Below are 22,905 nucleotides of genomic sequence, written 5' to 3' on the forward strand. Positions count from 1 at the left end.
CTAACCCGGTGACTTTGGCAGGGTACTTACCTTCCAAGCCTCAGTGTCCTCCTCTGTCGAATGAGGGTTCACACCTTCATTCTTGTCCCAGGTAGCTGGGGGAGAGCCTCCGGTGTTGCAGGCAGTGGAGCGGGAAGGGAGAGGCCGAGGGTGGGCACAGGATGGGCGGATCTGAGCTACAGCAGCGGCCCTGTGGCCGGGGCTGGACGGGCCGGGCCAGGTGGGAGAGGAGACTGAGAGCTGCAGGGCACATTCTGAGCGTGGGCGAACCCAGGCCCGGTGTCGGAGTGTCGAGGGCAGCTCCCTGTACTACGCAGCAGTGGAGGACGACAGGATCTGAGTCAGGTTTTTAGAGAAGAACCCTCTGAGACAGCCCCTCGAGGAGGGCATCACTCACCCTCGGTGTGACTACGCTTAGTGACTTAGGCTTCTCGAAAGTGCAGTGGGGACGGGGTGGGGGACGTGAGTTCACAGAGGAGAAAGCTGCCTGCCCCACGCAGCAGGCGATCAGGTCTCACAGGGACGTCCTGTACGTAGTATCCCCTTGACGTGATGGATGGGAAGGGCCCTTCATCTCGTGGTCTTCCCCCCAAAACCCCGAACCCCGTCAACCGTGAGAGAAACATGAGACAAACCCAAATGGAAGGACGTGCTACAGACCGCCCGACAAGTACTTCTCGACATCGTCCAGGTCGTCCAAGACAAAGTCTGACAGCAGCCCAGAGGCGCCTAAGCAGCTGCGACAACGGAATGCCACGTGGGGGCCAGGATGGGGCCCTGGAGGGGAAAAAGGACAGTGAGATCCGAATACATCGTGTTTAGCTTGTCGTCAGACGCCAGTGTTGGTTCATTAGTTGTGACAAGTGCACGGCGCTAACTTCAACGTTAGCATTTCTCGGGGAAACGGGCCCTGGGTGTCCGGGAACTCTCTGCACTGTCCTTGCGGTTTTTCTGTAGACGTCAGCTATCGTAAAATAAAAACTCACCATATGGATCCAACATAGGCCCACCCCGACATCAGCGGGGACAGTAGTCTGGGGGGACAAGAGCAAAGTCAGGCCCAGGAGACAAGCCTGCAGGGGGAGCAGACAGGTGCTTGCTGGTAGCCGCGGAAATGGAGAAAAGTGGAGAGAGGAGGACTCATGGAAAACATGCATTGAGCCAGTGGCCATTTTTAATAGAATCTTTTTTTCCTGCCTGAGTAAAAGTCGAGGAGGGGCCGGCTTGAGGGAGCAAACCAAGAGTCCTTTTTGGCCGCAGTGTTATTGAGAGTCCTGGTTGACGTCCAGCTGGAGTGTCAGTTGGGACAGGTGGGTGCTGGAGTCACAGGTGTGGGAAGCACTGACTTCTAAGTGGACTGAGAACCATGGGACCGGAGCAGGTCACCCAGGAAGGGGGTGTCGATGGAGAAGGAAGGGGATGGCCTAGAACCCTGGGGCCTCCCACATGGAGAGGGCTGCCCAGAAGGGACTATGCAAGGATCTCTCCCGCCCGCTGGGGTTTTGGACTGGAGACGGGCGGCCTTCCCGCCAACCTGAGCGCCCAGGGTCGGTCTTCCCCTCAGAGACGCCGCCGTGGGGCCTCTGTGGGCATCGCTCCTTCCCCGTCGGCCCGCAGGGTTGGGTCGCCTGGGCCGGGAGGTGCGGCGCTTCCAGAGCCCCTCAGAGCGTGGAGGGGCCAGGGCGTGGGGGGCCACGTGGTCCCCGTGTCCCCGCCCCGCATGCCCTCCCTGCTCTGTGACGGGGCAGGGGGGCCAGAGCCTGGAGGCGGAGTGCACTCAGGCGACCCTCTGGCAGCTCACGGTGGCCCTAGGGCGCTGCGTCCCCACTAGCCACTCAGAGCCCGTGCTGGCCGAGGCCGAGGGCTGTGTGCGTGGCCTGGCCACCAGCGCTCGTGCCTGCTCCGGAGTCTACACGGGTCCCGTGGAGGGCGCGAAAGACCTCTCCGACAGGGCCAAGATCACGGTCGGCGGCTTTGGGCTCTGGAATTCCAGAGAACCTGGTGAAGGCGCTGCCCAGGGCGCACAGCAAGGACTTGACCGTGGGCAGCAGCACCGTGGGGGCGGACGACTTTGGGCTGGGCCTTTTCCCGGAGACCAGGCAGGTCCCCCCGCATCGTTGGCCCCTACGTGGGGGAGAACGAACGCGCTGTGCGAGCACCAGTTCCTGTTGGGCGAGCTGGAGCTGCCGCCCCAGGGCACCCTGTCGCTGCGGGGGGCACCGGGGTGCCCGTGTTCTACCCGCCCACGGCCTAGGGGACCCTGGTGCAGGAGGGAGGTGCCCCATCAGGCACGTGCCCGGCGGCCACATGGCCATCGTGAGCCAGCCCCGAGAGAGGAGGGAGTTTCACGGGACCGCTGTCTTCTGGAGCAGCTGGTCACGGCTGGTTTTGCTTTGGTGAAAGTGTGGAAGGCCCACCGCACAGGAACGTCATTTTCAGAGGAAGCCCCAGGAATTTCAATGGGCCCACGTACAAAGCCGCAGAATCCTCAGCGCTGGGCGTGGAAGAAACTGTGGACGTGGGGACGTTTGTCCCCGAAGACGTCCACGTTCCTAACATTTGTGTGGACTGCGTAATCCAGGGGGAAAATATGAGAAAAGAATTGAGCGTCTAACGGTGCGGACGGAGGAAGGTGAAAAGCCAGGTCTGTGGGTGACCTCAAGGCCCGCATCCTCACACGGTGGCTCCTGAATTCGAGGACGGCACGTGCCCTCCCGGCCAGCAGCCCCACAGCTACATCCGGGCAGTGAGAGGGGGCTCCTGGGCTTGCGTCCGTTTCCATTACAAGAGGAGGCGGATGCAGATCTCAGCAGCGCGGGCGAGCAGACGGTCACCATCTTCCCGGGGCTGTTCTTTCTCCAGCGATGACTCGTCTGCCATAATTCGAGGGGGACACCTGCACCCGCCATGCTGGGAGCCATGCAGGATTCCCAGCACGGTGACCTGGCTAACCGGATGGTCCCCGGAAAGCAGGTGAAAGGCATGGGGGGAGCCATGGACTTGGTGTCCAGCGTCAAGACGAGAGTGCTGGTCACCATGTAGCACCGCGCCAAGGACAAGGAACCCAAAATCCTGGAGAGATGCAGCCTGCTGCTGCCCGGGAAGTGCTGTGCGGACCGAATCACCCCGAGAAGGCCATGTTCGACGTGCACAAGAAGAAAGGCCTGACGCTGATGGAGCTCTGGCATGGCCTGACGGTGGACGACGTCAAAAAGAGCACAGGCAGCCCCTTCAGCATGTCACCGAACCTCAGACCCACACAGCAGGTGGCAGCCTGACCCGGGAAGGAAGCCCTGGTCACAGAGGGTGGGTTTCATTTGAACCCACAGGAGGTCCGATCATCTCTGTCCAAGGCGCTGGCCGTCTGACCAGTTTTCCTACCACCAGACAGACTATTCTCTCAAGAGGGAGATGGCTTTAATTAAAACTCAAAGGAGAACATAGCCATTTATCTTGTATGTTCTGTGCGCCCTGAGATTGGTCTGGTACCATCGTTGGGCGCTCGGACGTCCTCCTCACTGTGCTGTTTACATCAAATTCTGTGTGGCTCAGATGTCCCCACAGGATGGCTTTCACAGAAGGGGCTCCCCTCGTGAATGAGCCATGAGATGCGGGGGGGATGATGAGGAAGGAGTGACCACCTCAGTATACCCAAGGCCCCACTTTGCCAGTACCGTGAAAAATACACAAGCATAAACACGCATGGTGACCTGAGGAATGCTGTCTGCGTGAGCTTGTCTTCCTGCAGCCCCTCTGACTTTTCCTCTGGGGCCTTTCATCTTGTGGCTAAATTCTGTAGCCTCCCCTCCTTCTCCCTGCACGGCCTCCTTCCCGTAGCTAAATAGATGTGTTTGGAAGGACAGCGAGGCTGTCTGGCTGGGCCAGAGCACTGGTAATGCAGTGATAGGGCGGGGAGAGAGGTTCCTCTGTAGATAAGCAGTCCCCTGTGTGCTGTCCAAGGCGGCGGCTTGTGGTAGGACGGGGTTCTAGAAACCTAAGACAGGCTTACAGTTTTTCTCATCTTCAGGCATGGGGTTCCTGTGTCGCCCAGGACACTCAGACCCTTTCTGCCCGTCGCGGAGCACTAGACCAGCCTGTCGTCACTACTCCCTTACAGCACAAGATAGGCCGTGAGGTGTTTCATCCTGAACCCACAGCCTCACAGCCTTAAAAGAACAAAATGAGTTCATATGTGTGCGTGTGTGCCCAAATGTGTGTGTGCGTGTGATGGTAAAAACAAAGCCTGACACGGAGCACGACGCACATTCTCAGTGTCGCTCTCGAGGGGACACACACCCATCAGGAGCACGTGGGCAAGAACTGGGGGTTGCAGCTGGTGAAGGAAGGCCTTTCAGGGAGGCCTCCTTGGGCCCTTGCCCTGAAAGAAGGGCCAGATCCTGGAACAGAGGGACAGAGACACCGCTCCCTGAGGGGGCATCCGGGGGGTGGGGGGGTAGGTGGCTAGGGACCATGACCAGGTTGGGGGTGGAGTGGAAGGCCATCAAGTGGGTGGATAGTGGGGCTCTTTGGGGCTTCTGGGGAGGGGACCTGTTCGGCCCTGGGGGTCAGGTTTCCAGCAGCCGTGGGACAGGCAGAGCTTTTCAGGAGCAGACGGTGAGAGGTGTGTAAGATGGTAGGAAGGAGGAGGAGAGTGGAGTTCCTCATTCTCACATGATGAAGTAACCTAGCCAAAAGGACAAAAGCAGACCTGGTCCACAGCTGGGATTGTCCGAGGTTTCAGCCAGGCACTGTCATTTCCTTCAGCCTGGCACCAGGGTCACACCCAGGACCGCAAGCTGAGGTGGGGCCAGGTCTGTGGGGAAGAGTCAGGTGGTACCGAGCAGGAGGAGGCCTGGGGCTCTCGAGAGGCGGGAGTGATCCTGGCCTGGCCCAGTTGGGTAGGGGTGTGAATTAGGCCTTGAGCACCTGCGCAGGGACAGATGGAGCAGGTGAGCTGCTGAGATTTCTGGGTGCCGATGGAGCAGACTGAGAAGTGGGGTGAGGCTGGAGGTCTCATGGGCCCCCCCTGGCCGGGAGAAGCAGCATATTCCATCTGGGCCAAAGGGGAAAAGCCACAATGTGGCCCACATTCTCAAGGCCTGATGCACACACCCCATCAAGTGCAAAGGGGACAGCATGCCCACCAGCACCCCCACAAGGTCGGGTATAGAGGCAGGGACCCTGGGCCCCAGAGGCTCCCACCTCTGCCTTTCTAGAAAGCAGCCTTCCAGAGCAGGGCAGCCTAGGGCCCGAGCACCTAGACAGCTCGGGCCTTCCATGCAGCCCATTCTCTGCCCCCGGGAGACCTCAGGACGATCCTTGATCAGATGGGTACACAAGGAAAGCCAACAGTGAGCACAGCCTCAGGTGACAGATCGCCCTCCCTGGCTCCTCAGTGGACAGTTCTCTCCAGGGAACAGGGATAGGACAGCGGCACCCACAGGGGTAGAGGGCTGCCCAGCCGCCCAGGATCGTGAAGTTGCACTCTAGTGCCATGCAGACGACGGTCACCCTCGTGCTCCGTCCACTCTGGGCTCCTCGTGGCCTCACTGGCCCTGCCCCTCTGCTCGCAGGGCTTGTACTTGTCTTGTGGCTCTGTGTCCTCGTGGTTCTGCTGCTTCCTCATGACTGACTTGCTATGACCCAAACTCTCCCGAATGGCTTCTCTCTGGGCTCCTTCCAGTGTTAGCTCCTGAGCTGAAGACCTCCTGTCCCAGCAGGATCGTTCCCCAGCGGAGCCTCTGATGGGTCTGGTGCAGTTGTGTGTGGCAGGTGATGTCATAGGTCAGAGTTTAGTCTCTGGATTGATTTGTTGTTCAATCAGCGTGGCCCAAGGACACGGGCCTACAGCACAGCTGTTTAAGGGCTGACCTTGACCAGCTGAGCAGGACTGTGGGTGGCGCAGGCAGTGCCCTTCACCTGTGGTGTATCCCAGTGAATCATAATAGACCCACTAATGGCACAAACATAGGTATTTGTATATGTGGACGTCTGTATACTGTATGACAAATGCATGTTTCTATACATATGTGTGTGTGTGCATGTCAGGGTGGCCACATTGAGGGGACACGGAGGGGAACAGTTGGCATTGTGTGTTACAAAACATAAAATTGAGTTAGTAATCATCTCCTGTCATTTAAAAAATTCCACAGGAAGAGAAAATGAAGGGGTCTGTGGCATTCTCATCTTTAGAATGAAAGTGAGGAAATAACCAATGCGTTTAAACTGAAGCTAATATCTAAATATTAATTTGGTGTATTTTCTCAAAGGAATTTTATACATTTGAAATGCTCATAATGGAGACATTTTAACAGTAGCGAACACGTTTGTGTGAAAAAGTTGGAAAAAATACAGACACGGTCACCATTGTGTAAAACTTCAGTTGACATGAAAATATGCCAGAACGGCGAAAATGCTGTGTTGGGAGTATGGAGAGACTTCTGAGTGATTTTTTTCCCTCAAACGTTACAATTGCTATTGTATTACTTTGACAATTAAAAAATCAGGAGGCGGGGAGCCTGGGTGGCTCAGTCAGTTGGGCAGCCAACTCTTGGTTTCAGCCAAGGTCGTGATCTCAAGGTCATGGGATTGAGCCCTGCCTCGGTCACTATGCTCAGCGGGGAGTCTGCTTGAGATTCTCTCTCCCTTGCCCTCTGCTTCTCCTTCCCTCAAATAAATAAATAATTTTTAAAAAAGATTTTATTTATTTATTTGACAGAGAGACAGCCAATGAGAGAGGGAACACAGGCAGGGGGAGTGGGAGAGGAAGAAGCAGGCTCCCAGCAGAGGAGCCTGATGTGGGGCTCTATCCCACAACACCAGGATCATGCCCTGAGCTGAAGGCAGACGCTTAACGACTGCGCCACCCAGGCGCCCCAATAAATAAATCTTTAAAAAATCAGGGGTCATTTGGAAATAAAAAGAGGTATAGAAAGTTTTATTGGAGTTGACATTTCGATGGGTCATGAGTGTTTCTTAAGGCATCCTCATCTTGAAGCATCTTGAAGCAGATCCTATTTTCATGGGCATCCCTCTTCCTAGCCAGAGGCCCCCATGTGTCCCTGCCCACAGCCTTTTCTCTCTTTTTTGACCCACAAACCTGGGGTTAACGCCTTATGTGAATAAGAACTTGGGGTCTGGAATAAGATAGATGTGGGCTGAACCCCAGCTCTGGGACTTTGGCCAGGTGTCTGCCCTGCTGCCCCCGGTGTCCTGTGTGTGGGCATCAGGGGACACTTAGGGCCCTGCTCTTGGCAGTGCCGGGCAGAACAAGCCCTTGCTATGCCCTGGCAGCTGCTCCCATCCACTGGGGCACGAATCCATCGAGTCCCCTGAAAATATGGGGTGGGCAGGAGAACTCAGGCCTCAGAGCCCTCAGACGGAGGTGGGAACCATGGTTCTGTGCGCCGCTGGCAGTGTGGCTCCGAAGTTTTCCTGAGAAGCATGCTGTCCAGGTTTACTGTGGAGATGCACGAGGTCATGAGTGGGAGTCGCTCGAACCTGTGAAGGGCCACACAGATGGCAGTCTTCACCATTGTCACGAATGACGACCCTGTGTTGGCAAGGCCCCCTCCCCTGTCTCCCTCAGGTCTCCAGATGAGGAAACTGAGGCCCACCGCCTCTGCGCGCCAGGGCCCATGCAGGCTCTGGCAAAAGTGTCCCCTCTGTGCCCTGTGCTCAGCCCCTGCCCGTGAGTGACCACCCTCTCTCCTCTCTCTGTCCCAGGGCACAGCGTGGATCCTGGCCTGGCCGGTCTGCTGGGGCAACGGGCACCGCGCTCCAAGCAGCCTTTCCTGGTCACTTTTTTCAGGGCGAGCCCCAGTCCTGTCCGAGCCCCTCGGGCAGCCAGGCCCCTGAAGAGGAGGCCACCGAAGAAAACCAACGAGCTGCCGCACGCGAACAGACTTCCAGGGATCTTTGGTGAGGTCCGGGGCGGGCCTGGGGCTGGGCCCAAGGACAGCTCGGGGGACAGAACCCTCTGGGCCCTCCGTAGGACCAAGCCTGTGGTCACCCCCAGCACTTTCCTGACACCCTCTTTTGCCTCCTGTGTCCTGAGGACCAGCCACTGCCCTCTCCGTCCCTGCCACCCAGAAGCGCCTACTCAGCCCTCCCCTGGCTCACCAGGGCTTTTTCTAGAAGTCTCTGTCAGCACCAGGTGCCCCTTCCTCCAGGCACTGGTGGCTCTCAGGTCTGCCTGGGAACCCCGAGGATCCGCAGTTGTTCATGTGAACGTCTCCCCACCACACTGAGCCCCTCAGGATCAGGGATGGGCCTGCCCTGACCTCCTGCCCTCCTTTCCTCCATGGAGAGTCAGCCCTTTGGCCTCCGTGGAGTGGGTGTGGCAGGAGCGCTGGGGTGAGGTCAGGAGGTGTCTCTGCAGAAAAAGAGGAGCCACCTGATGGCTCAGGGTCCCCTGGGCTGTGTATCGGAGCATCGGGGGTCACAGGTTGGAAGTCAGGGGAGGCTGGGCTGAGTGCAGGGTTACTCTTGCTATCGGGAGCCACCTGGAGCCATGGAAGATTCTCGATCGAGCTGGGTCGCGGCACCTGCAGAGCTGCAGGATGGGCTTTGTGACACCAAATGAACAAGTTTTACTTCATTCATTTGTTCAACAAATGTGCCCAGTGGGGTGTCCCCGCCCTGGAGCTCCCTGTGGTAGCCACCCGGAGCAGGAACCCCAGAAAAGACCCCCTCTGTCCCCGCAGATGACGTGCACGGCGCCGACGGCCGGCAGGTTTGCCGGCGGCATGAGCTCTACGTCAGCTTCCAGGACCTCGGCTGGCTGGTAATTTCTGAGTGTCCTCCCCCTCCTTAAATGACAGTCCCCACCCGGAGATCCTAAGGGTAGCTCCAGGAGGAGGCAGAGTTACGGGTGATTCTAATTTTCTCCTGCATTAGCTTCTGTGTTTTCTGAAGGGAGAATGTCTTACTTTTATTGTGAGAAGGTGCTTTTTGGTAAAAGCCATGAAAACAGGGATAGTCCGAATCCTCAGCCCTAACGCGTCAGATCTGCAACAGGGAAACGGAGGCCGGGCCGGGCCGTGCGTGCACGTGTGCTGGGCCTGCAGCTCTAGGGGTCGTGGGCGGTGGGCGCAGGCGGGGAGGACGATGCCCGGTGCCGACTGCACGTGAGGGGGCAGAGCCGTGCCCGGCCCCGCCTGCTGAGGGTCTCCCGGTGGTGCCCGGCCTCTGGGGGGAGCCTGCCTGGAGGGACCCTAGGGCTGGCGGACTGGCCTGGGGCTGGGGGAGGGTCAGGGGCAGCCCTGTGCCATCCTGTGCCAGGTGCTAGATTCAGGGGCTCAGGAGCGGGCATCTGGATGGGACTCACCTTCTCCCATTACCCCCCAGGACTGGGTCATCGCCCCCCAAGGCTACTCAGCCTATTACTGTGAGGGGGAGTGCTCGTTCCCGCTGGACTCGTGCATGAACGCCACCAACCACGCCATCCTGCAGTCCCTGGTCAGTGCTGCGTCGGCCGGCCGGGCCGGACCCACGGGGAGAGGGGCTAGCACAACCGGGTGGATGGAAGCCCCTGCCGGGGGGTCGGGGGGCTCTCTCTGCCCAGAACCTTCCCTGCATGCACGAGCGGTGACGGCCGCGCCTGTCCGGAAAGCGGTCACTGTATGGCCGTGCTGGATGTGTGGACTCCTATGCGCCCGAACCCGCATCCACCCGCCTTACCCTGCCTGCTGGCGCACACCCACCGCTGTGCACTGCACACGCACGTGTAAGGCCTTCACAGACAGGATGTGGGCACCCAGATTTACAAGACATGCTTGCTCACGGGCAGACACACGGCACACACGTAACGGACGTGCGTCCCTCCTGGGGACCCGTGTGCTCTGAACACACACATCACCGTGCGCGCGGCGTGCTCGGCTCCCGGGACGCGATGTACGTGGGGTGAGTGACGCGCACTGCGTTCAGCCGCCCGCCACGTGTGTGTGCAGGGAGGGTCACAGGTGTGCCCTGCGGAGCTGCTGGGCTTCGGCCTCCCCTTCTGTTCACCTCCCCGCTGGCGCTCTTCCCTGGCTCCGCGGCCCTTGCGCTTTCCACAGCCGGTCGGCTTCCCGTGCTGTGGCCGGGGTTCCTCCGCAGGCTGCAAAATCTACTGAAATGATTATATGGTTTTAGCCCTTTCTGTTATCGATGTATCAGACTGATGGTGAGTATTGAACAACCGTCGCATCCCGGGAGGAAATCCCACTTGATCATCGTGAAGGATTCTTGAATGTATTGTTGGAGCTTGCTCCTATTTTGTTGAGGATTTTGCATCTGTGTTCATCAGCAATACTGGCCTGTCGTTCCCTTACTTGTGGTGTCTGTCTGGTTTTGGTATCAGGGTAATGCTGGCCTGGTAGAATGAACTTGGAAGCTTTGCTTCCACTCTTGTTTTCGGAAGAGTTTGAGAATAGGTGTAGCGCCTCTCTAAGTGTTTGGTAGAATTCACCTGGGAAGCCATCTGGACTTTTGCTTTGGGGAGGTTTTTATTACTGATTCAACTTCATTGTTGGTCGTTGGTCTGTTCCACTTTTCTTTCTTCCTGCTTCAGTTTTGGTAGATTATATGTTTCTAGGAATGTATTCATTTCTTATAGATTGTCCAATTTGTTGGCATATAATTTTCATAATGTTCTTTTACGATCTTTATATTTCTGTGGTGTTATTTCTCCTTTCACCTCCGATTTTGAGTCCTCTCTTTTTTTTTTTTTTTTTGAGCCTGACTAAAAGTTTATCAGTTTTATTGATCTTTTCAAAGAACTAGTTCCTGGTTTCCTTGATCTGATCTACTGGTTTTGTTTTTTAAGTAATCTCTGCACCCAACATGGGGTTCGAAGTCATGACCCCAAGCTCAGGAGTCCCATGCTCCACCAACGGCGCCAGCCAGGTGCCCTGGTTTCTTCCTTTTCTTTCCCTTCCCCTCTCCCTACTCCCCCTTCCCGCCCTCCCTCCCACCTTCCCTCCCTTCCTTCCTTCCATTTTGTTTATTTCTGCTGTACTCTTTATTATTTCCTTCCTTCTGCTGGTTTTGTTTGTTCTTTTTCTAACTCGTTTAGGTGTAAGAGTAGGTTGAGATTTTTGTTAGTTTGTTTCTTGAGGAAGGACTATATTGCTATAAACTTCCCTCTTAGGACAGATTTTGCTGCATCCCAAAGATTTGGGACCATTGTGCTTTCGTTTTCATTTGTTTCCATGTATTTCTTAAATTTCCTCTTTGATTTGTTGGTTGACCCATTCACTGTTTGATAGCATGTTATTTAACCTCCAATGAATGAGTTCCTTCCAGACTCTCTTGTCATGGGTTTCTAGTTTCATGTGTTATGGCTAGAAAAGATGCATGGTATGACTTTAAGCTTTTGTAATTTGTTGAGACTCATTTAGTGGCCTAATATATGATCTGTTCTGGAAAATATTCTGCGTGCTCTTGTAAAGAATGTGTATTCTGCTTAGAATGGAATGTTCTGAATATATGTTAAAACCATCTGGTCAAACGTGTCATTCAAAGACACGGTTTTCTTGTTGATTTTGTTCGGATGATCTATCATGTCCTAACTGGGGTGTTAAAGTCCCTGATATTATTTTATCAATTACATCGTGTTTGTCTTACTGTTTTATGTATTCAAGTGCTCCCATGTTGGGTGTATTTATACAATTGTTTATACAATTTAGACAACTCTTATGTCTTCTTTTAAGATTTTATTTATTAGAGAGAGAGAGTGCGAGCGCATGAGCAGGGGGAGGGGCAGAGGGAGAGGGAGAAGCAGGCTCCCCGCTGAGCAGGGGCCTGATGCGGGGCTGATCCCAGGACCCTGAGATAATGACCTGGGCCGAAGACAGACACTTAACTGAGCCACGCAGGTGCTCCTTTTTTTTTTTTTTTTTTTACAATTGTTTTATCTTCTTGTTGGATTGTTCCATTTATGATTATATAGTGTCACTTTGTCTCTTGTTTCAGCCTTTATTTTAAAGTCTATTTTGTCCCATATAAGTATTGGTGTCCTGGCTTTATTTTCATGTCTGTTTGCAAAATAAAGGCTTTCCACCCCTTTAAGTCTGCGGTGTCTTTAGATCTGAAATGAGTCTTTTATGTAGGCAGCATATAGATGGGTTTTGTTTTGTTTTGATTGGAGCATTTAGTCCATTTACATTCAAAGTAATTATTGATAGGGATGAATATCTTACCATTTTGTTACTTCTGTTAGGGTTGTTCTTGTAGTCCTCTGTTCCTTTCTTCCTTTGCTCTCTTCCCTCATGACTAGTCGGCTTTCTTTGGTAACATATTTGGATACCTTTCCCTTTAATTTTTGCACACGTATTACTGGGTTTTGATCTGTGGTTACCGTTAGGCTTGCACATAACACCTTCTGCATACAGCAGTCTCTATTAAGTTGGTTCTTTCGATGAACCCATTCTTTACCCCCGCACCACCTCATCATTTAGGTATGTGGTGTCATGCTTTACATCCTTTTATTTTCTGAGTCCCTTGACTGTGTATTTTTATAAACGTATTTATTTTTACTGCTTTTGTACGTCTTACTTTTCTTAATCTTACTTATGGTCTTTTCTGCCCACTCAAAAAGTCCTCTTTAACACTTCTTGTAGGACTGGTTTAGTGCTCATTCCTTTAACTTTTGTTTTCTTGGAAGCTCTTTATCTGTCCTTCTAGTCTGAATGATAGCCTTGCTGGATAGAGTATTCCTGGCTGCAGATTTTTTCCTTTCAACACTTTGAATAGATCATGCCACTCCCTTCTGGCCTGCAGTGTTTCTGCTGGAAACTCAGCTGATAACCTTATGGGGTTTCCCTTGTAACTTTTTTCTTTTGTTGCTTTAAAAAATTCTCTTTATCACTACTTTTTGCCATTTTGATTACTGTGTATCTTGGTGTGGACCTCCTTGGGTTGATTTCGTTCAGGGATCTCTGTGCCTCCTGAATCTGGATTTCTTCCTTTCGTTTCTTCAGCTGTTATTGCCTCATATTCTGCCCCCTTTCTCTCTCTTCTCCTTCTGGGATCCCTACAATGCAGATGTTATATGCTTGATGGTGTTGCTGAGTTCCCTAAGTCTACTCTCATTTTGCATATTTTTCCTCTCTCATCTGGTGAACTTGATTACTTTCCATTACTCTGTCCTCTGGGTCACGGATTCACTCTGAGCCCTCTAGCCTACTATTTATTCTATCTCGTGTGTGTGTGTGTGTGTGTGTGTGTGTGTGTGTGTTTGGAATGTCATTTGTGCTCGTCTCTGGTCCTTTAACTCCCTGTTAAGGGTCGCACTGATGTCCCCCACTCTTTTCAAGTACAGTACCATTTGAGCATTACTTTATTTATTTTTTTTTAAAGATTTTATTTATTTATTCGACAGGATAGAGACAGCCAGCGAGAGAGGGAACACAAGCAGGGGGAGTGGGAGAGGAAGAAGCAGGCTCATAGCAGAGGAGCCTGATGTGGGGCTCGATCCCATAACGCCAGGATCACGCCCTGAGCCGAAGGCAGACGCTTAACCACTGTGCCACCCAGGTGCCCCTGAGCATTACTTTAAATTCTCTATCAGGTATATCACTTATTCTGTTTGTTTTCCTTAGGTCTCTTGCTGTGATTTTGTCCTGTTCTTTCATTTGGAACATGTTTACCTGTCTCCTTACTTTGTCTAACTCTGTTTCTGTGTGTTAGGAAGGTCAGCTGCATCTCCTGCTCTTAAAAGTAGTGGCCTTCTGAAGAAGAGGTCCTGTAGTGTCCTGCACGTCGTGTCCCACTCACCGGAACCTGGTGCTTCGTGGGGTGTCTCCTGTGTGTGTTGCATACAGCCTCTGTGGTGGCTGAGCCGCTTTGTCCTTCAGTCCGGTCGTCTGCGATGGCTGTCTGTCTGCTGTGGGCAGTGTTGGTCCCTGTGGTGTTAGGTGGCCAGTCTGGGGCCACGTTGGGCTCGAGTTGAGTCACACCAGGTGCACGTTGGGCTCGAGTTGAGTCACACCAGGTGTTTGTGAGATGCAGCCACACCAAACTACAGGGCGCTTTTCCTGTGTTGTCCCCGAGCAGCTTTTGTTGGTGGGCAGGGTGGGGCCTGTAATCAGACCGGCTGTGGGTCCCCAGTCCCCTGCTGGGGCACAGCCTGACTGCTGTGTGTAGTCGTGGTTCCCTCTCCCCAGGGCAGGAGTCTCTTTGAGGGCCCTGTCGGGGCTGCTTGCACACCACCATGCTTAGAGTACCACCTTGAATGGGCTCCAGCCAAGACTGTCCTGGAGGGAGTAGATCTGCAGCGGGCGTGGGGGTGGGCTACGCAGTGTTTGCCCGGGGTGTGTGCGGGTTCTCTGCGAGAGGGGCCCAGCTGCTGCAGGGAGCGAGGCTAGCCCAGCTGGGGGAGTGGAGCTGCCAAAGCTCGGGGTGCAGGGAGGTGGCGGTAGCAAGGTGTGAACGACCACCCTCTGCAGGAGGGGACCCACGGGGCTGGAACCGAGGTGGGCATGGCTGCGGGGGCGGGGTGGCAAGGTAGGTCGGAGTGTCAGAGCTGTGCTGGTCCCCACAGGAGGTGGGTTGATGCTGGGGGACAGGGAAGGGAAATGGCGCCTGTCTGCTCCTTTGTTCATCAGCAATACCGGCCTGTCATTCGCTTTACTTGTGTCTGTTTGGTTTTGGTATCAGGGTAATGCTGGTCCTGAAAGAGTCCGCCAACCGTCTCTGCCTGGGGCCACGCTCTGAGAGGTCAGCAGCTCTCCCTCCCATATGGCCCGGGGTTTCTTCCAGCTGCTGCTTCTGTGTTGTCTCTCTGCGGGCCCTCTGTCCCACTGTCTCCTTAGGTGGGGACTCCGTCTCCTCTGGCCCTCCCAGAACTGAGCTGCTGAGTTTTCAAATTCCAGGTTTTAAGTCCTGCGGGTTGTAAGAACTCATAAAATTCAGCCCCTCTGGCTTTCAAAGCCCAGTGTTGCGGGGATTTGCCTTCCCTGTGGAGCTCCTGGTTAGTGTTCCTCTCCCCTCCCCCTCGAGTGTGGAGTTTGTTCTGGTCCTTTGGTCATTTCCTGCCTTATTTACACGATGTGTCATCTAGCCGTGTGCGTGGGACGAGGCGAGCTCAGGGTCCTCCCACTCTGCCATCTTCTACCAACTCCGCCATTCCTAAGCTTTAAATAGTCCTGATTCTGGGGTCGAGACTTCATTCTAGAATGTCTGCCTAGAAACCTAGTGCCTGGCACACCTGAGCCTATTTGTCTGGTAAGATGGTTGAAGGGCAGGTCTCCAGGTGAGAGGAGAATCGTCACTGACCGGGGCTTTGGCTCTGTGGTAACACTGCCTTTCTCACGTCAGGTGGGATTTGCTGCTCCCCACCCCAGCCGCCTTCTGGGAGGAGCTCAGTGGTGATGAGACCCGTGTGCGCGTCCCCAGGCTGTCCTCTGCACACGTGCTTCATGCTCCCCCAGCCCTTGGGCGTGTGGGCTGATGGTCGCACCTACAGCTCCCAGGACGGCTGGGTGGGCTCGGGCGGCAGGGAGGTGTGGGGGTGCTGGGAAGGTGACGTTGGGGGTGGTCAAGGGCTGGCTCACAGGGCTTCAGGGTCCTGCCGAAGGTGCCAGGTGGGGGGACTTAATCCCACGTAAACTGAGAAGCCGGTGCAGGGTTTTAGCAATGAAGTCTCACGATGTGACTTCCTCTCTGGAAGTCTTGCTCCGGGGGCAGCGCGCACATGGACGGGGTCGAGGGCGGGGCAGGCAGGGAGCCGAGGGAGGGGCTGCTGCGGTCCCCTGACAAGGGGCCGGGGGCAGCTGGTGCAGGTGGAGGCAGGGCTGCTGGCGGGAGCGGGGGTGGGGGGATCCTTGGGGTCTGCAGGCGAGCCCAGGCACAGGAAGCCTTGTCCGGCGGCAGAGTTGTTGTTGGGGTGGAAGGCCCGCTTTGTTGTGCCACTCCCATGGGTCCTGTTTGTCTGCTGGAATGTTCCCTGTCTCCCCTTCCCTCCCCACTGAGTCTGAGAGCAGCGACCGTGTCTGGGACGTTTCTGTGCCCCGTCCTGGCAGGGCTGGCACAAGGCACGTGTCCTAGATGCGTTTGTGCTGGAAACGGGACAAGTACCGGTATACCCGTCGGGCAGAAGGGAAGGTGAGGCCCACAGATGTGTGATTTGTACCAAAGATGCAGCAAGTGACCCTCCGCTTTGGTTTCCCAGGGGCTCAAAACCAAGCTGAACGCAAGGGCACGTTGGCCTCCACGGATCATTCTGTTTGGTGCCAGATGGGGTAAAAGGCCTTCCTTCTGTCACTCAGCTGACAAAGCTCTCTTCTGGGGGGAGTCTCAGGCCGCACCCCTGCGGTGCCCAGCTTCTCCCCAGCGCCCCAGCTCAGGAAAGGCCCTCCCTGGTTTCCAGCTACGTGGAGCCCCATGGCCAGTGCAGGCGGGCGGTGTCCCCCAGTTTTGTTCACGTGGGCTGAGAACACCAAGCACTCCCCCCCCTCAGCCCCCACACATGGAGCCGGGGAAGCTGGGGGCAGCAGCACCCACGCCCCGCCTGGCTGGACTTCCCCACGGAGGCCTTGGCCTCCCCCTGGGCCTCTGAGAGGCAGCCGGGCCCCAGCCAGCCAGTGTCCTTCCAACAGGCCGGCTCAGAGCTGGGGCGACAGGGACAAGGTGGGCCCTGAGGGGCGGGGGCCAGGCTGCCAGACAGGTTCCCCCACCTGCCAGCTTCGTCTGGGTCCCGCTGGGCAGCCTCCGAGAGGGCCGGCAGCCCTGGGCTGCGGTAGGCTTCCTCTCCTCTCCTGCCTCCCCCCACCTCGGCCGCCTCCAGGTGGGGGGCCCGGACCCGGACCTGGAGTCACCGGTAGTGTAGCCGGCCCGCCAAGGCTCAGGAAAACCGATTTTAGGAGGCTGAGAACAGGCCGCTCCCTCAAGCAGGCTCCTTGCTGGCAGTCAGGCTGTTAGGAGGGTCGCAGGTCCTGCACCCGGTCCCCATCCCTCCACCCCGCGCAGAGCACGGGACTCAGCACCACCTCGGCCTCCGTGCCCTCGGTCTCTGGGTCTCCATCTGCCCAGAGCAGGAGCTGGGTCGTTACCAGGGGCGGGAAGTGCTCCGAGGAATAACCGCGTTGGACACCCCAGGGGTGGACCTAGGATTCTAGGCTTTTTCCGGTTCTGTGAGCGTTCACTGGCCCGCGTTCGGGAGGGGAGACAGACCGCAAACAGCGAACGGGGACAAGAGGTGATCAGAGACATCGCAGAAGCACGGAGAGGAGCGGAGGGGACCCCGGAGGGCTCCTGGGCACACCACGTGCTGGGGTGTCCCGTCTGAGGGTGGCGCGTGTGCCCCGAGGGTGGTGGGGCAGGGCAGGGGTGCAGGGGGACGGGATGGGGCACGTCTCCGCGTGAGCAGCTGCCTGGGCTGCAGGTGGAGGATGGAGCGGGGGAGGGCGAGCAGCTGGAGCTCGGGCCAGCAGCAGCTAGGGTCGGGGGTTCCGGGGCAGGCCCCCTCGTTCACGCCTGTGCCCGCTCCCCGCTGTGGCCAGGTGCACCTGATGAAGCCAGACGCGGTCCCCAAGGCGTGCTGTGCCCCCACCAAGCTGAGCGCCACCTCCGTGCTCTACTACGACAGCAGCAACAACGTCATCCTGCGCAAGCACCGCAACATGGTGGTCAGGGCCTGCGGCTGCCACTGAGGCCCTGCGCCTGCCGCCGTGCTGCTCCCGTCTGGCGCAGGCCCTCGCCAGAGGCGGGAAACCCTCCCATGCCATCAATGCTCAGGCGGGGCGGCAGGGAGGGCCTGCACAGCCCTGCCACAGCCTGCCAGGGTCTCCCCGGGCCCCTCTGCCCCTTCCCTGGGGTTTGTGGCAGACCTGACGCACACAGCTGTACCGGAGACACGTGGACTGCCCTGGGTTCCGCTCAGAAGTCCTGCCTTAGGACGTGTGCTTGGCCACCCCCAGCCCAAACGGAGGCTGGCCCAGGCCCATCTGAGGGGCACCTGGAGTGGGAGGCCGGCTGGCTGAGCTTTGAGCAGGGAGGAGGGTGTTCCCCTTTCCGGGCAGCACACTGGGCATTTCCAGGGCACACACTCCTTCAGGACCATGTATTTCTGGGCTCCGAACGTGGCCCGCTAGCAGACAGCACATTAGAAAAAGAACAGGCCGGACGGGCCTCATACTAAGACGGATGCCGACAGGGATGTTTTATGGCATGTGTCTTGCCCTCCTTGGGGAAGAGGTGTGACCCCCCCCCCAATCCCTGCCCAGAAGCGAATAACCTTGGGGGCGTCCAGTTCCCTCCACCTTTTCCATGTGAAGCTCCGCGCCGAGACGAAGTTAACAGAGGCGACGACTGTGGCCGCAGCGGGAGGTCCAGGCTGGCAGACACGCGGCGCACAGACACCACTCCCCAGCTCCTCGCCCACGGCCAACGTCAGTAAGCAGCCTGGGTGTATTTTCCACTGAACCCCCGGCACACAACTCCAGACACCCAGCAGCTATTCAGAGTGGAAACGAACTCCGGTCCCCCTTCTGCCACACTAAGGAGCAACCATTTCACCCACAGATGGCGCCTGGGCCACCGCAGGCCAGGTCTGGGGCAAGGGTGGGAAGTGTCCCATAGCATCCAGGGGTTAAGAGCAGGCTGTTCACCAGTCCGCACCACCCCGTGTGCCCAGCAGCCCTGGCCTGTTTCTCGAGATCTGTGAGCCAGAGAACAGGTCCCTGTCCAGGGGAGTGACGGGCAGTAATTAGGCTGGCCCGAGCGAAGGTTCCCGGAAACCAGTGTTCCTTGGAGCAGCCGCCACGGCAGCTGGAGTGTTTACTGGATTTCTGACTTGCTAAGCCTGTAATTTACCTGCTGGTGCAGACAGAGTCCAGCTGCCCGACCCCTGAAATACTGTCATTAAAAGCAGCCCGTGGGCCCACCCCACCCCACAGGCACAGCCCAGCCGCCTCTCGTGTGTCACTCCGCATCCAAGGATGCGCCTCTCAGCAGTCACTCCGCACCCCGAGGAGGGGCCCCGGGACAGCAGGTGTGACAGCGGGTGTGGACGCTGGGGCCCTGCTGCAGGACAGCGGCCCCTCCACAGGGACCGGGAAGGGACTCTGGAACGAGCCCAGAGGAAGAGACCCTCCCCGGGTACACAGAGGGTGGGCCCAGACCATCTGCAAGGTGAAGAGTTCCCTAGTAGCCGGGGCTTGGACCTCAGGCTGGCAGGCACTGGAGCACAAGGCGACTAGAGTGTCAGACCCGTGTTCTGGTTCTGACTCAGCCACTGACCTGTTTGCTGTCCGGACAAGGCCCCTTCCTGATTCAAGCTTCCGTCTCTCCTCTGTGACATGGGGACCTAGGACTCCTTCCTCGGCCTGAAACCCTGACCCCCTCCTGACACGGCCCGGACAGAGCCTGAGCCCAGCCGCCACAGGACACGAAACCTGCCATCTGGGGACCTTAGTCAACGGCTCTCCTCCCAACATCAAGGGCAGCAGAGGCTCAGAAACTTTTGACAAGTGTCAGTATTTGGTCTCTTCAATGCCCAGCACATAACCTGCCGCGCTTGGAAAGCTTGGAAAATCAGTGTTTTAAACGTGCAGACGGCCTTGCCCGTTGGGTGTGCCCACAGGCACGTTAGTATCATGACCCGAATCCCCTCCTGTGCCACCAAGCCGAGAGTAGAACGGTCGCGGCCTTTCTGACGGACTTTTAGAACCTCCAGCCATCCAGGCGGCCACCAAATGGAAACCACACAAAAGGCCTTGGAGAAGAAGAGTGGGTGCAAAGTCCACAGGACGGCGGCCGTCTGGTTTCCTGGTTGCCCCCGCAGCCCCGGCTCCGCTCAAGGCTGCGCGTTAGAAGCCTACGTAAGCTGCTCAGCTCAGGCCCGCTGACAGCAAGGGCAACGCTGCCAGCAAGAGAGGCCGCAGAGGAATAGCCAAGTGCGGGGCCCTTGGTGTGTGTGGGGGCGACTGCTCCGTGTGCCTCACCCCCAGTGCATCTCCACCATCACGGCGCGGCCCGGGCCTGACGCCAGCCCATCAGCCGAAGCCCCATTCTTGTGTCTCTCTGTAGGGACGTGGGTAACATGCTTCAAGAAATGCCCAGAACTGCACAGGAAAGGGGGCTGTGAATAGGACAGGGTGGATTTTGGAGCCTGCAGACCTGACATGGGACCCTGGCTCTGCCTCTTGTTAAATTCACCAGATTTTGTCACGTCTGAGTGAGAGGTCTTTCCTCTGAGTGGGGCATCGGTTCCGCCCTTACAAGGCCGTCGTGGGACCGGGTGCACCCGCACAAGCCCCTGGCACCACGTTCAAATGAATTTGCGTACCTGGGCCTCCCCTGTCGGCCTTCCTGTTAACACCTGCTCCTCCCAGAACATGTCCAGGAGGTGCTGCTGTGTTTACTTTAAAGCTGCTCTTTTCCTAAAAAAATCTAAATGTGGTCCCATCTCGGGAGGAGGTGAGACTTACCCAGTCCCCTGCCTGACGAAGTCGCGGCCTGCAGGGACCCGCAGGGACTCTCAGCCATGTGGCCGGGCGCCCCTCCTGAAGTCCAGCACCCACCTGCTACCGCCGGGAAGCTGAAGGGGGAGCTTTCTGGAATTTCTCTTCTTACTGGGAAGCCCTGAGCAAGCATTTGGCCCTTTAAAAAAAAAAAAAAGTTTTTCCTCTCTGAAGAAAATATTACATGTGTGCCAGGGAAATTTTTGAAAATAAAAAGCATAATACAAATACATGTAATCCCAGCACACAGAGCTAAGCATTGTTAATAATTCCTTCCAGTCTTTTTCCTTGACACACACGTCTGTCTTTATGTAGAATATATGGATATCTTATAAAGTTAGGCTTGTACGCGGTGCACTACTTGATCTGATTTACTCAGTCTATGATATATTTAGAAAATTTGTTATTAAATCTTTAAAAACACAACTCGCAGCATTCCATCCCTTGACCTCTGCCCCAGTTCCGTCACCATTCCTTCCCCAGAGGCGGGTGTGAGGCCCCCACGACCCCGCTCTCGGGAGCCCTGGCCCAGCTCCAGGAAGGCAGCCGGGTGCTCAGGTCATCAGCCGGGACTCTCGGGACCTGGCATCTCACCTCTGCGGCGCGGGTCACCACCTGCAGGGGGGTCATGGGTGGACCCGTGTGATAAATTCCGGGGAAGCCCTCGCATGGCACAGAGAGAGCAACTGCTACCTTTTGGTTCCTCGTCCACCATCTTCCGGGCCGGTCTGCTAGTCCCGCCTTCCCAGGGCGACCAGGGACACGCAGTAAGGGGCCCTTCCCTCCCCGCAACAACTCCCCTCCCCTCGTTTCACGGGGTTGTGACCAGTCCTCCCTCCTGGGGCTTTAGGCCAGCCTGTCCCCCACCCCCGCGCACATCCTCCCTAGAGCCAGCCCTACTGAGGACGTCGCACACATCTCTTCTCTCCCAGATGTCACACCAGCCCCGAGCGGCTGGCGTCTTCCTGGCCTCACCGCTACCTGTCCGGACAGCCACGACTGACCAGCAGTGAGAGGGATGCCTGGGTTAGGGAGCGAAGGTCCCTGCTGGGAATACTGCAGGTCACGATCCCGACCAACCAAGGGGGACGAGCCCCACCTGAAGGCAGAGACCAAGGTTGGCCCGCGATGCTAGAGATCGGGCTAGCTGCCCCCTCCGCAGGAGCTGGCCTGGCGTCACAGGCCAGCAGGCTTCTCCTCTCCCCTCCCCTCCAGGCTCAACCTGACTTCAACCCAAAATGAGAACCAGCCCTGCCCGACGGTTTCGGAGCGCCGATCCTGGATCAAGAGCCCCTGGCCGGCAGCAGGGGAGCGGGTGGCAGCCCCGGACATTGTTTCTGGTGTCTGGTGGCCTCTGGTGCTCAGCCTGAGAGCACGGACATGCTAGGAGGTGGCCCGGCTGGCCAAACGCCGGTGTCGGGTGAGAGCAGCAACGCTACAAACTGTGGCGCCAGACTTCGATTTCCACTCGGTCTGGGGTACGGCAGGCGGGGGGGACCATCGCTGGCTGATTCCTCAGGGCTCCCAGCACCAAGCACGGTGCGTGGCAGGAGGGCTCCAGCCATTCTGCGGTGCCACAGTTCTGACCGTCGGTCAGTGACTGAATGAGGGACCGGGTGCCCAGCAGACGCACGCCAGGTGTGAGGGCACGAACGGAGCCTGGCTCCGCCAACTCAGCGGCCTGGTAGCAGCGGAGAGGGGGACGGAGGCACTTCCGCCCCAGCTCTGACCCGGGCGGCCCTGCGGTGGCCTGACAAGGGCTCGCTCTCAGACACTCGGCCCGGGCGGGAGGCAGACGGCAGGGGAGGTGCTGCAACCTCTGCAGACACCTGGGAGCGGGCGGGCAGCCGTACAGAAACCAGGATGGATTTTATCAGAAGCGATGCCCCCAGAGGGACGTTTGCGCGGACTGTCGACAGCCCTTCGACCAGGCAGCTCAGACTCTAGGACGATAATACTACGTGGATGCCTTAGCCTTTCATGCAGTTGACAGCGAAATGGTGAGCTGCGCTGTTGAAGTCATTGCAGATGGGCTTATCCGTTCTTTCATCCATTCAACAAATACTTACTGTCTGCTTTGTAACCAGGCTCCTGGTAAGCCCTGGGGACACTGGCCCCAGCCCGGGGTAGCTCAGTCTAGCCACTCAGAAGGTAATGGATTCATCTCGGGAACGCAAGGCTGGTTCAACACCCAAACAGCAATAAACAGAGCACACTGACAGAGTAGAGTACAAAAATCGCATCGCCATCTCAGTAGACACAGAAAAGGCATCTTACAAAACCCGACACCTTTTCATGATAAACACTCAACAAACTAGGAAGAGAAGGGCACCTCGGTCTGATAAAGAGCACCTACAACCCCACATGGTGAAGGACCAGGTGTTTCCCCTTAAGATCAGGGATGAGACCAAGCTGTCTGCCCTCACCGCTGCTATTCAGTATTGTATCAGAGCCTCTAGTC

The 22,905-nt window shown here is 56.8% G+C and overlaps 1 protein-coding gene and 1 pseudogene across 1 annotated transcript in view; both read left to right on the forward strand.

Annotated features, from left to right (window-relative positions):
* Window positions 1–20,870, forward strand: part of BMP8A (bone morphogenetic protein 8a) — a 36,004-nt gene extending 15,134 nt beyond the window's left edge. Inside the window, exons 4-7 of the mRNA XM_026491029.3 lie at window positions 7,726–7,920; window positions 8,706–8,785; window positions 9,349–9,459; window positions 17,484–20,870. Of these exons, the coding sequence (XP_026346814.2) occupies window positions 7,726–7,920; window positions 8,706–8,785; window positions 9,349–9,459; window positions 17,484–17,633 (536 nt within the window). The 3' untranslated portion in view covers window positions 17,634–20,870. The remainder of the gene's footprint in view (window positions 1–7,725; window positions 7,921–8,705; window positions 8,786–9,348; window positions 9,460–17,483) is intronic.
* LOC113249561 (succinyl-CoA:3-ketoacid coenzyme A transferase 2, mitochondrial-like) lies at window positions 553–3,326 on the forward strand (annotated as a pseudogene).
* Window positions 20,871–22,905: the final 2,035 nt, after the last annotated feature.

This window comes from Ursus arctos, unplaced genomic scaffold, assembly GCF_023065955.2.
Source record: "Ursus arctos isolate Adak ecotype North America unplaced genomic scaffold, UrsArc2.0 scaffold_32, whole genome shotgun sequence".
Classification (NCBI taxonomy): domain Eukaryota; kingdom Metazoa; phylum Chordata; class Mammalia; order Carnivora; family Ursidae; genus Ursus; species Ursus arctos.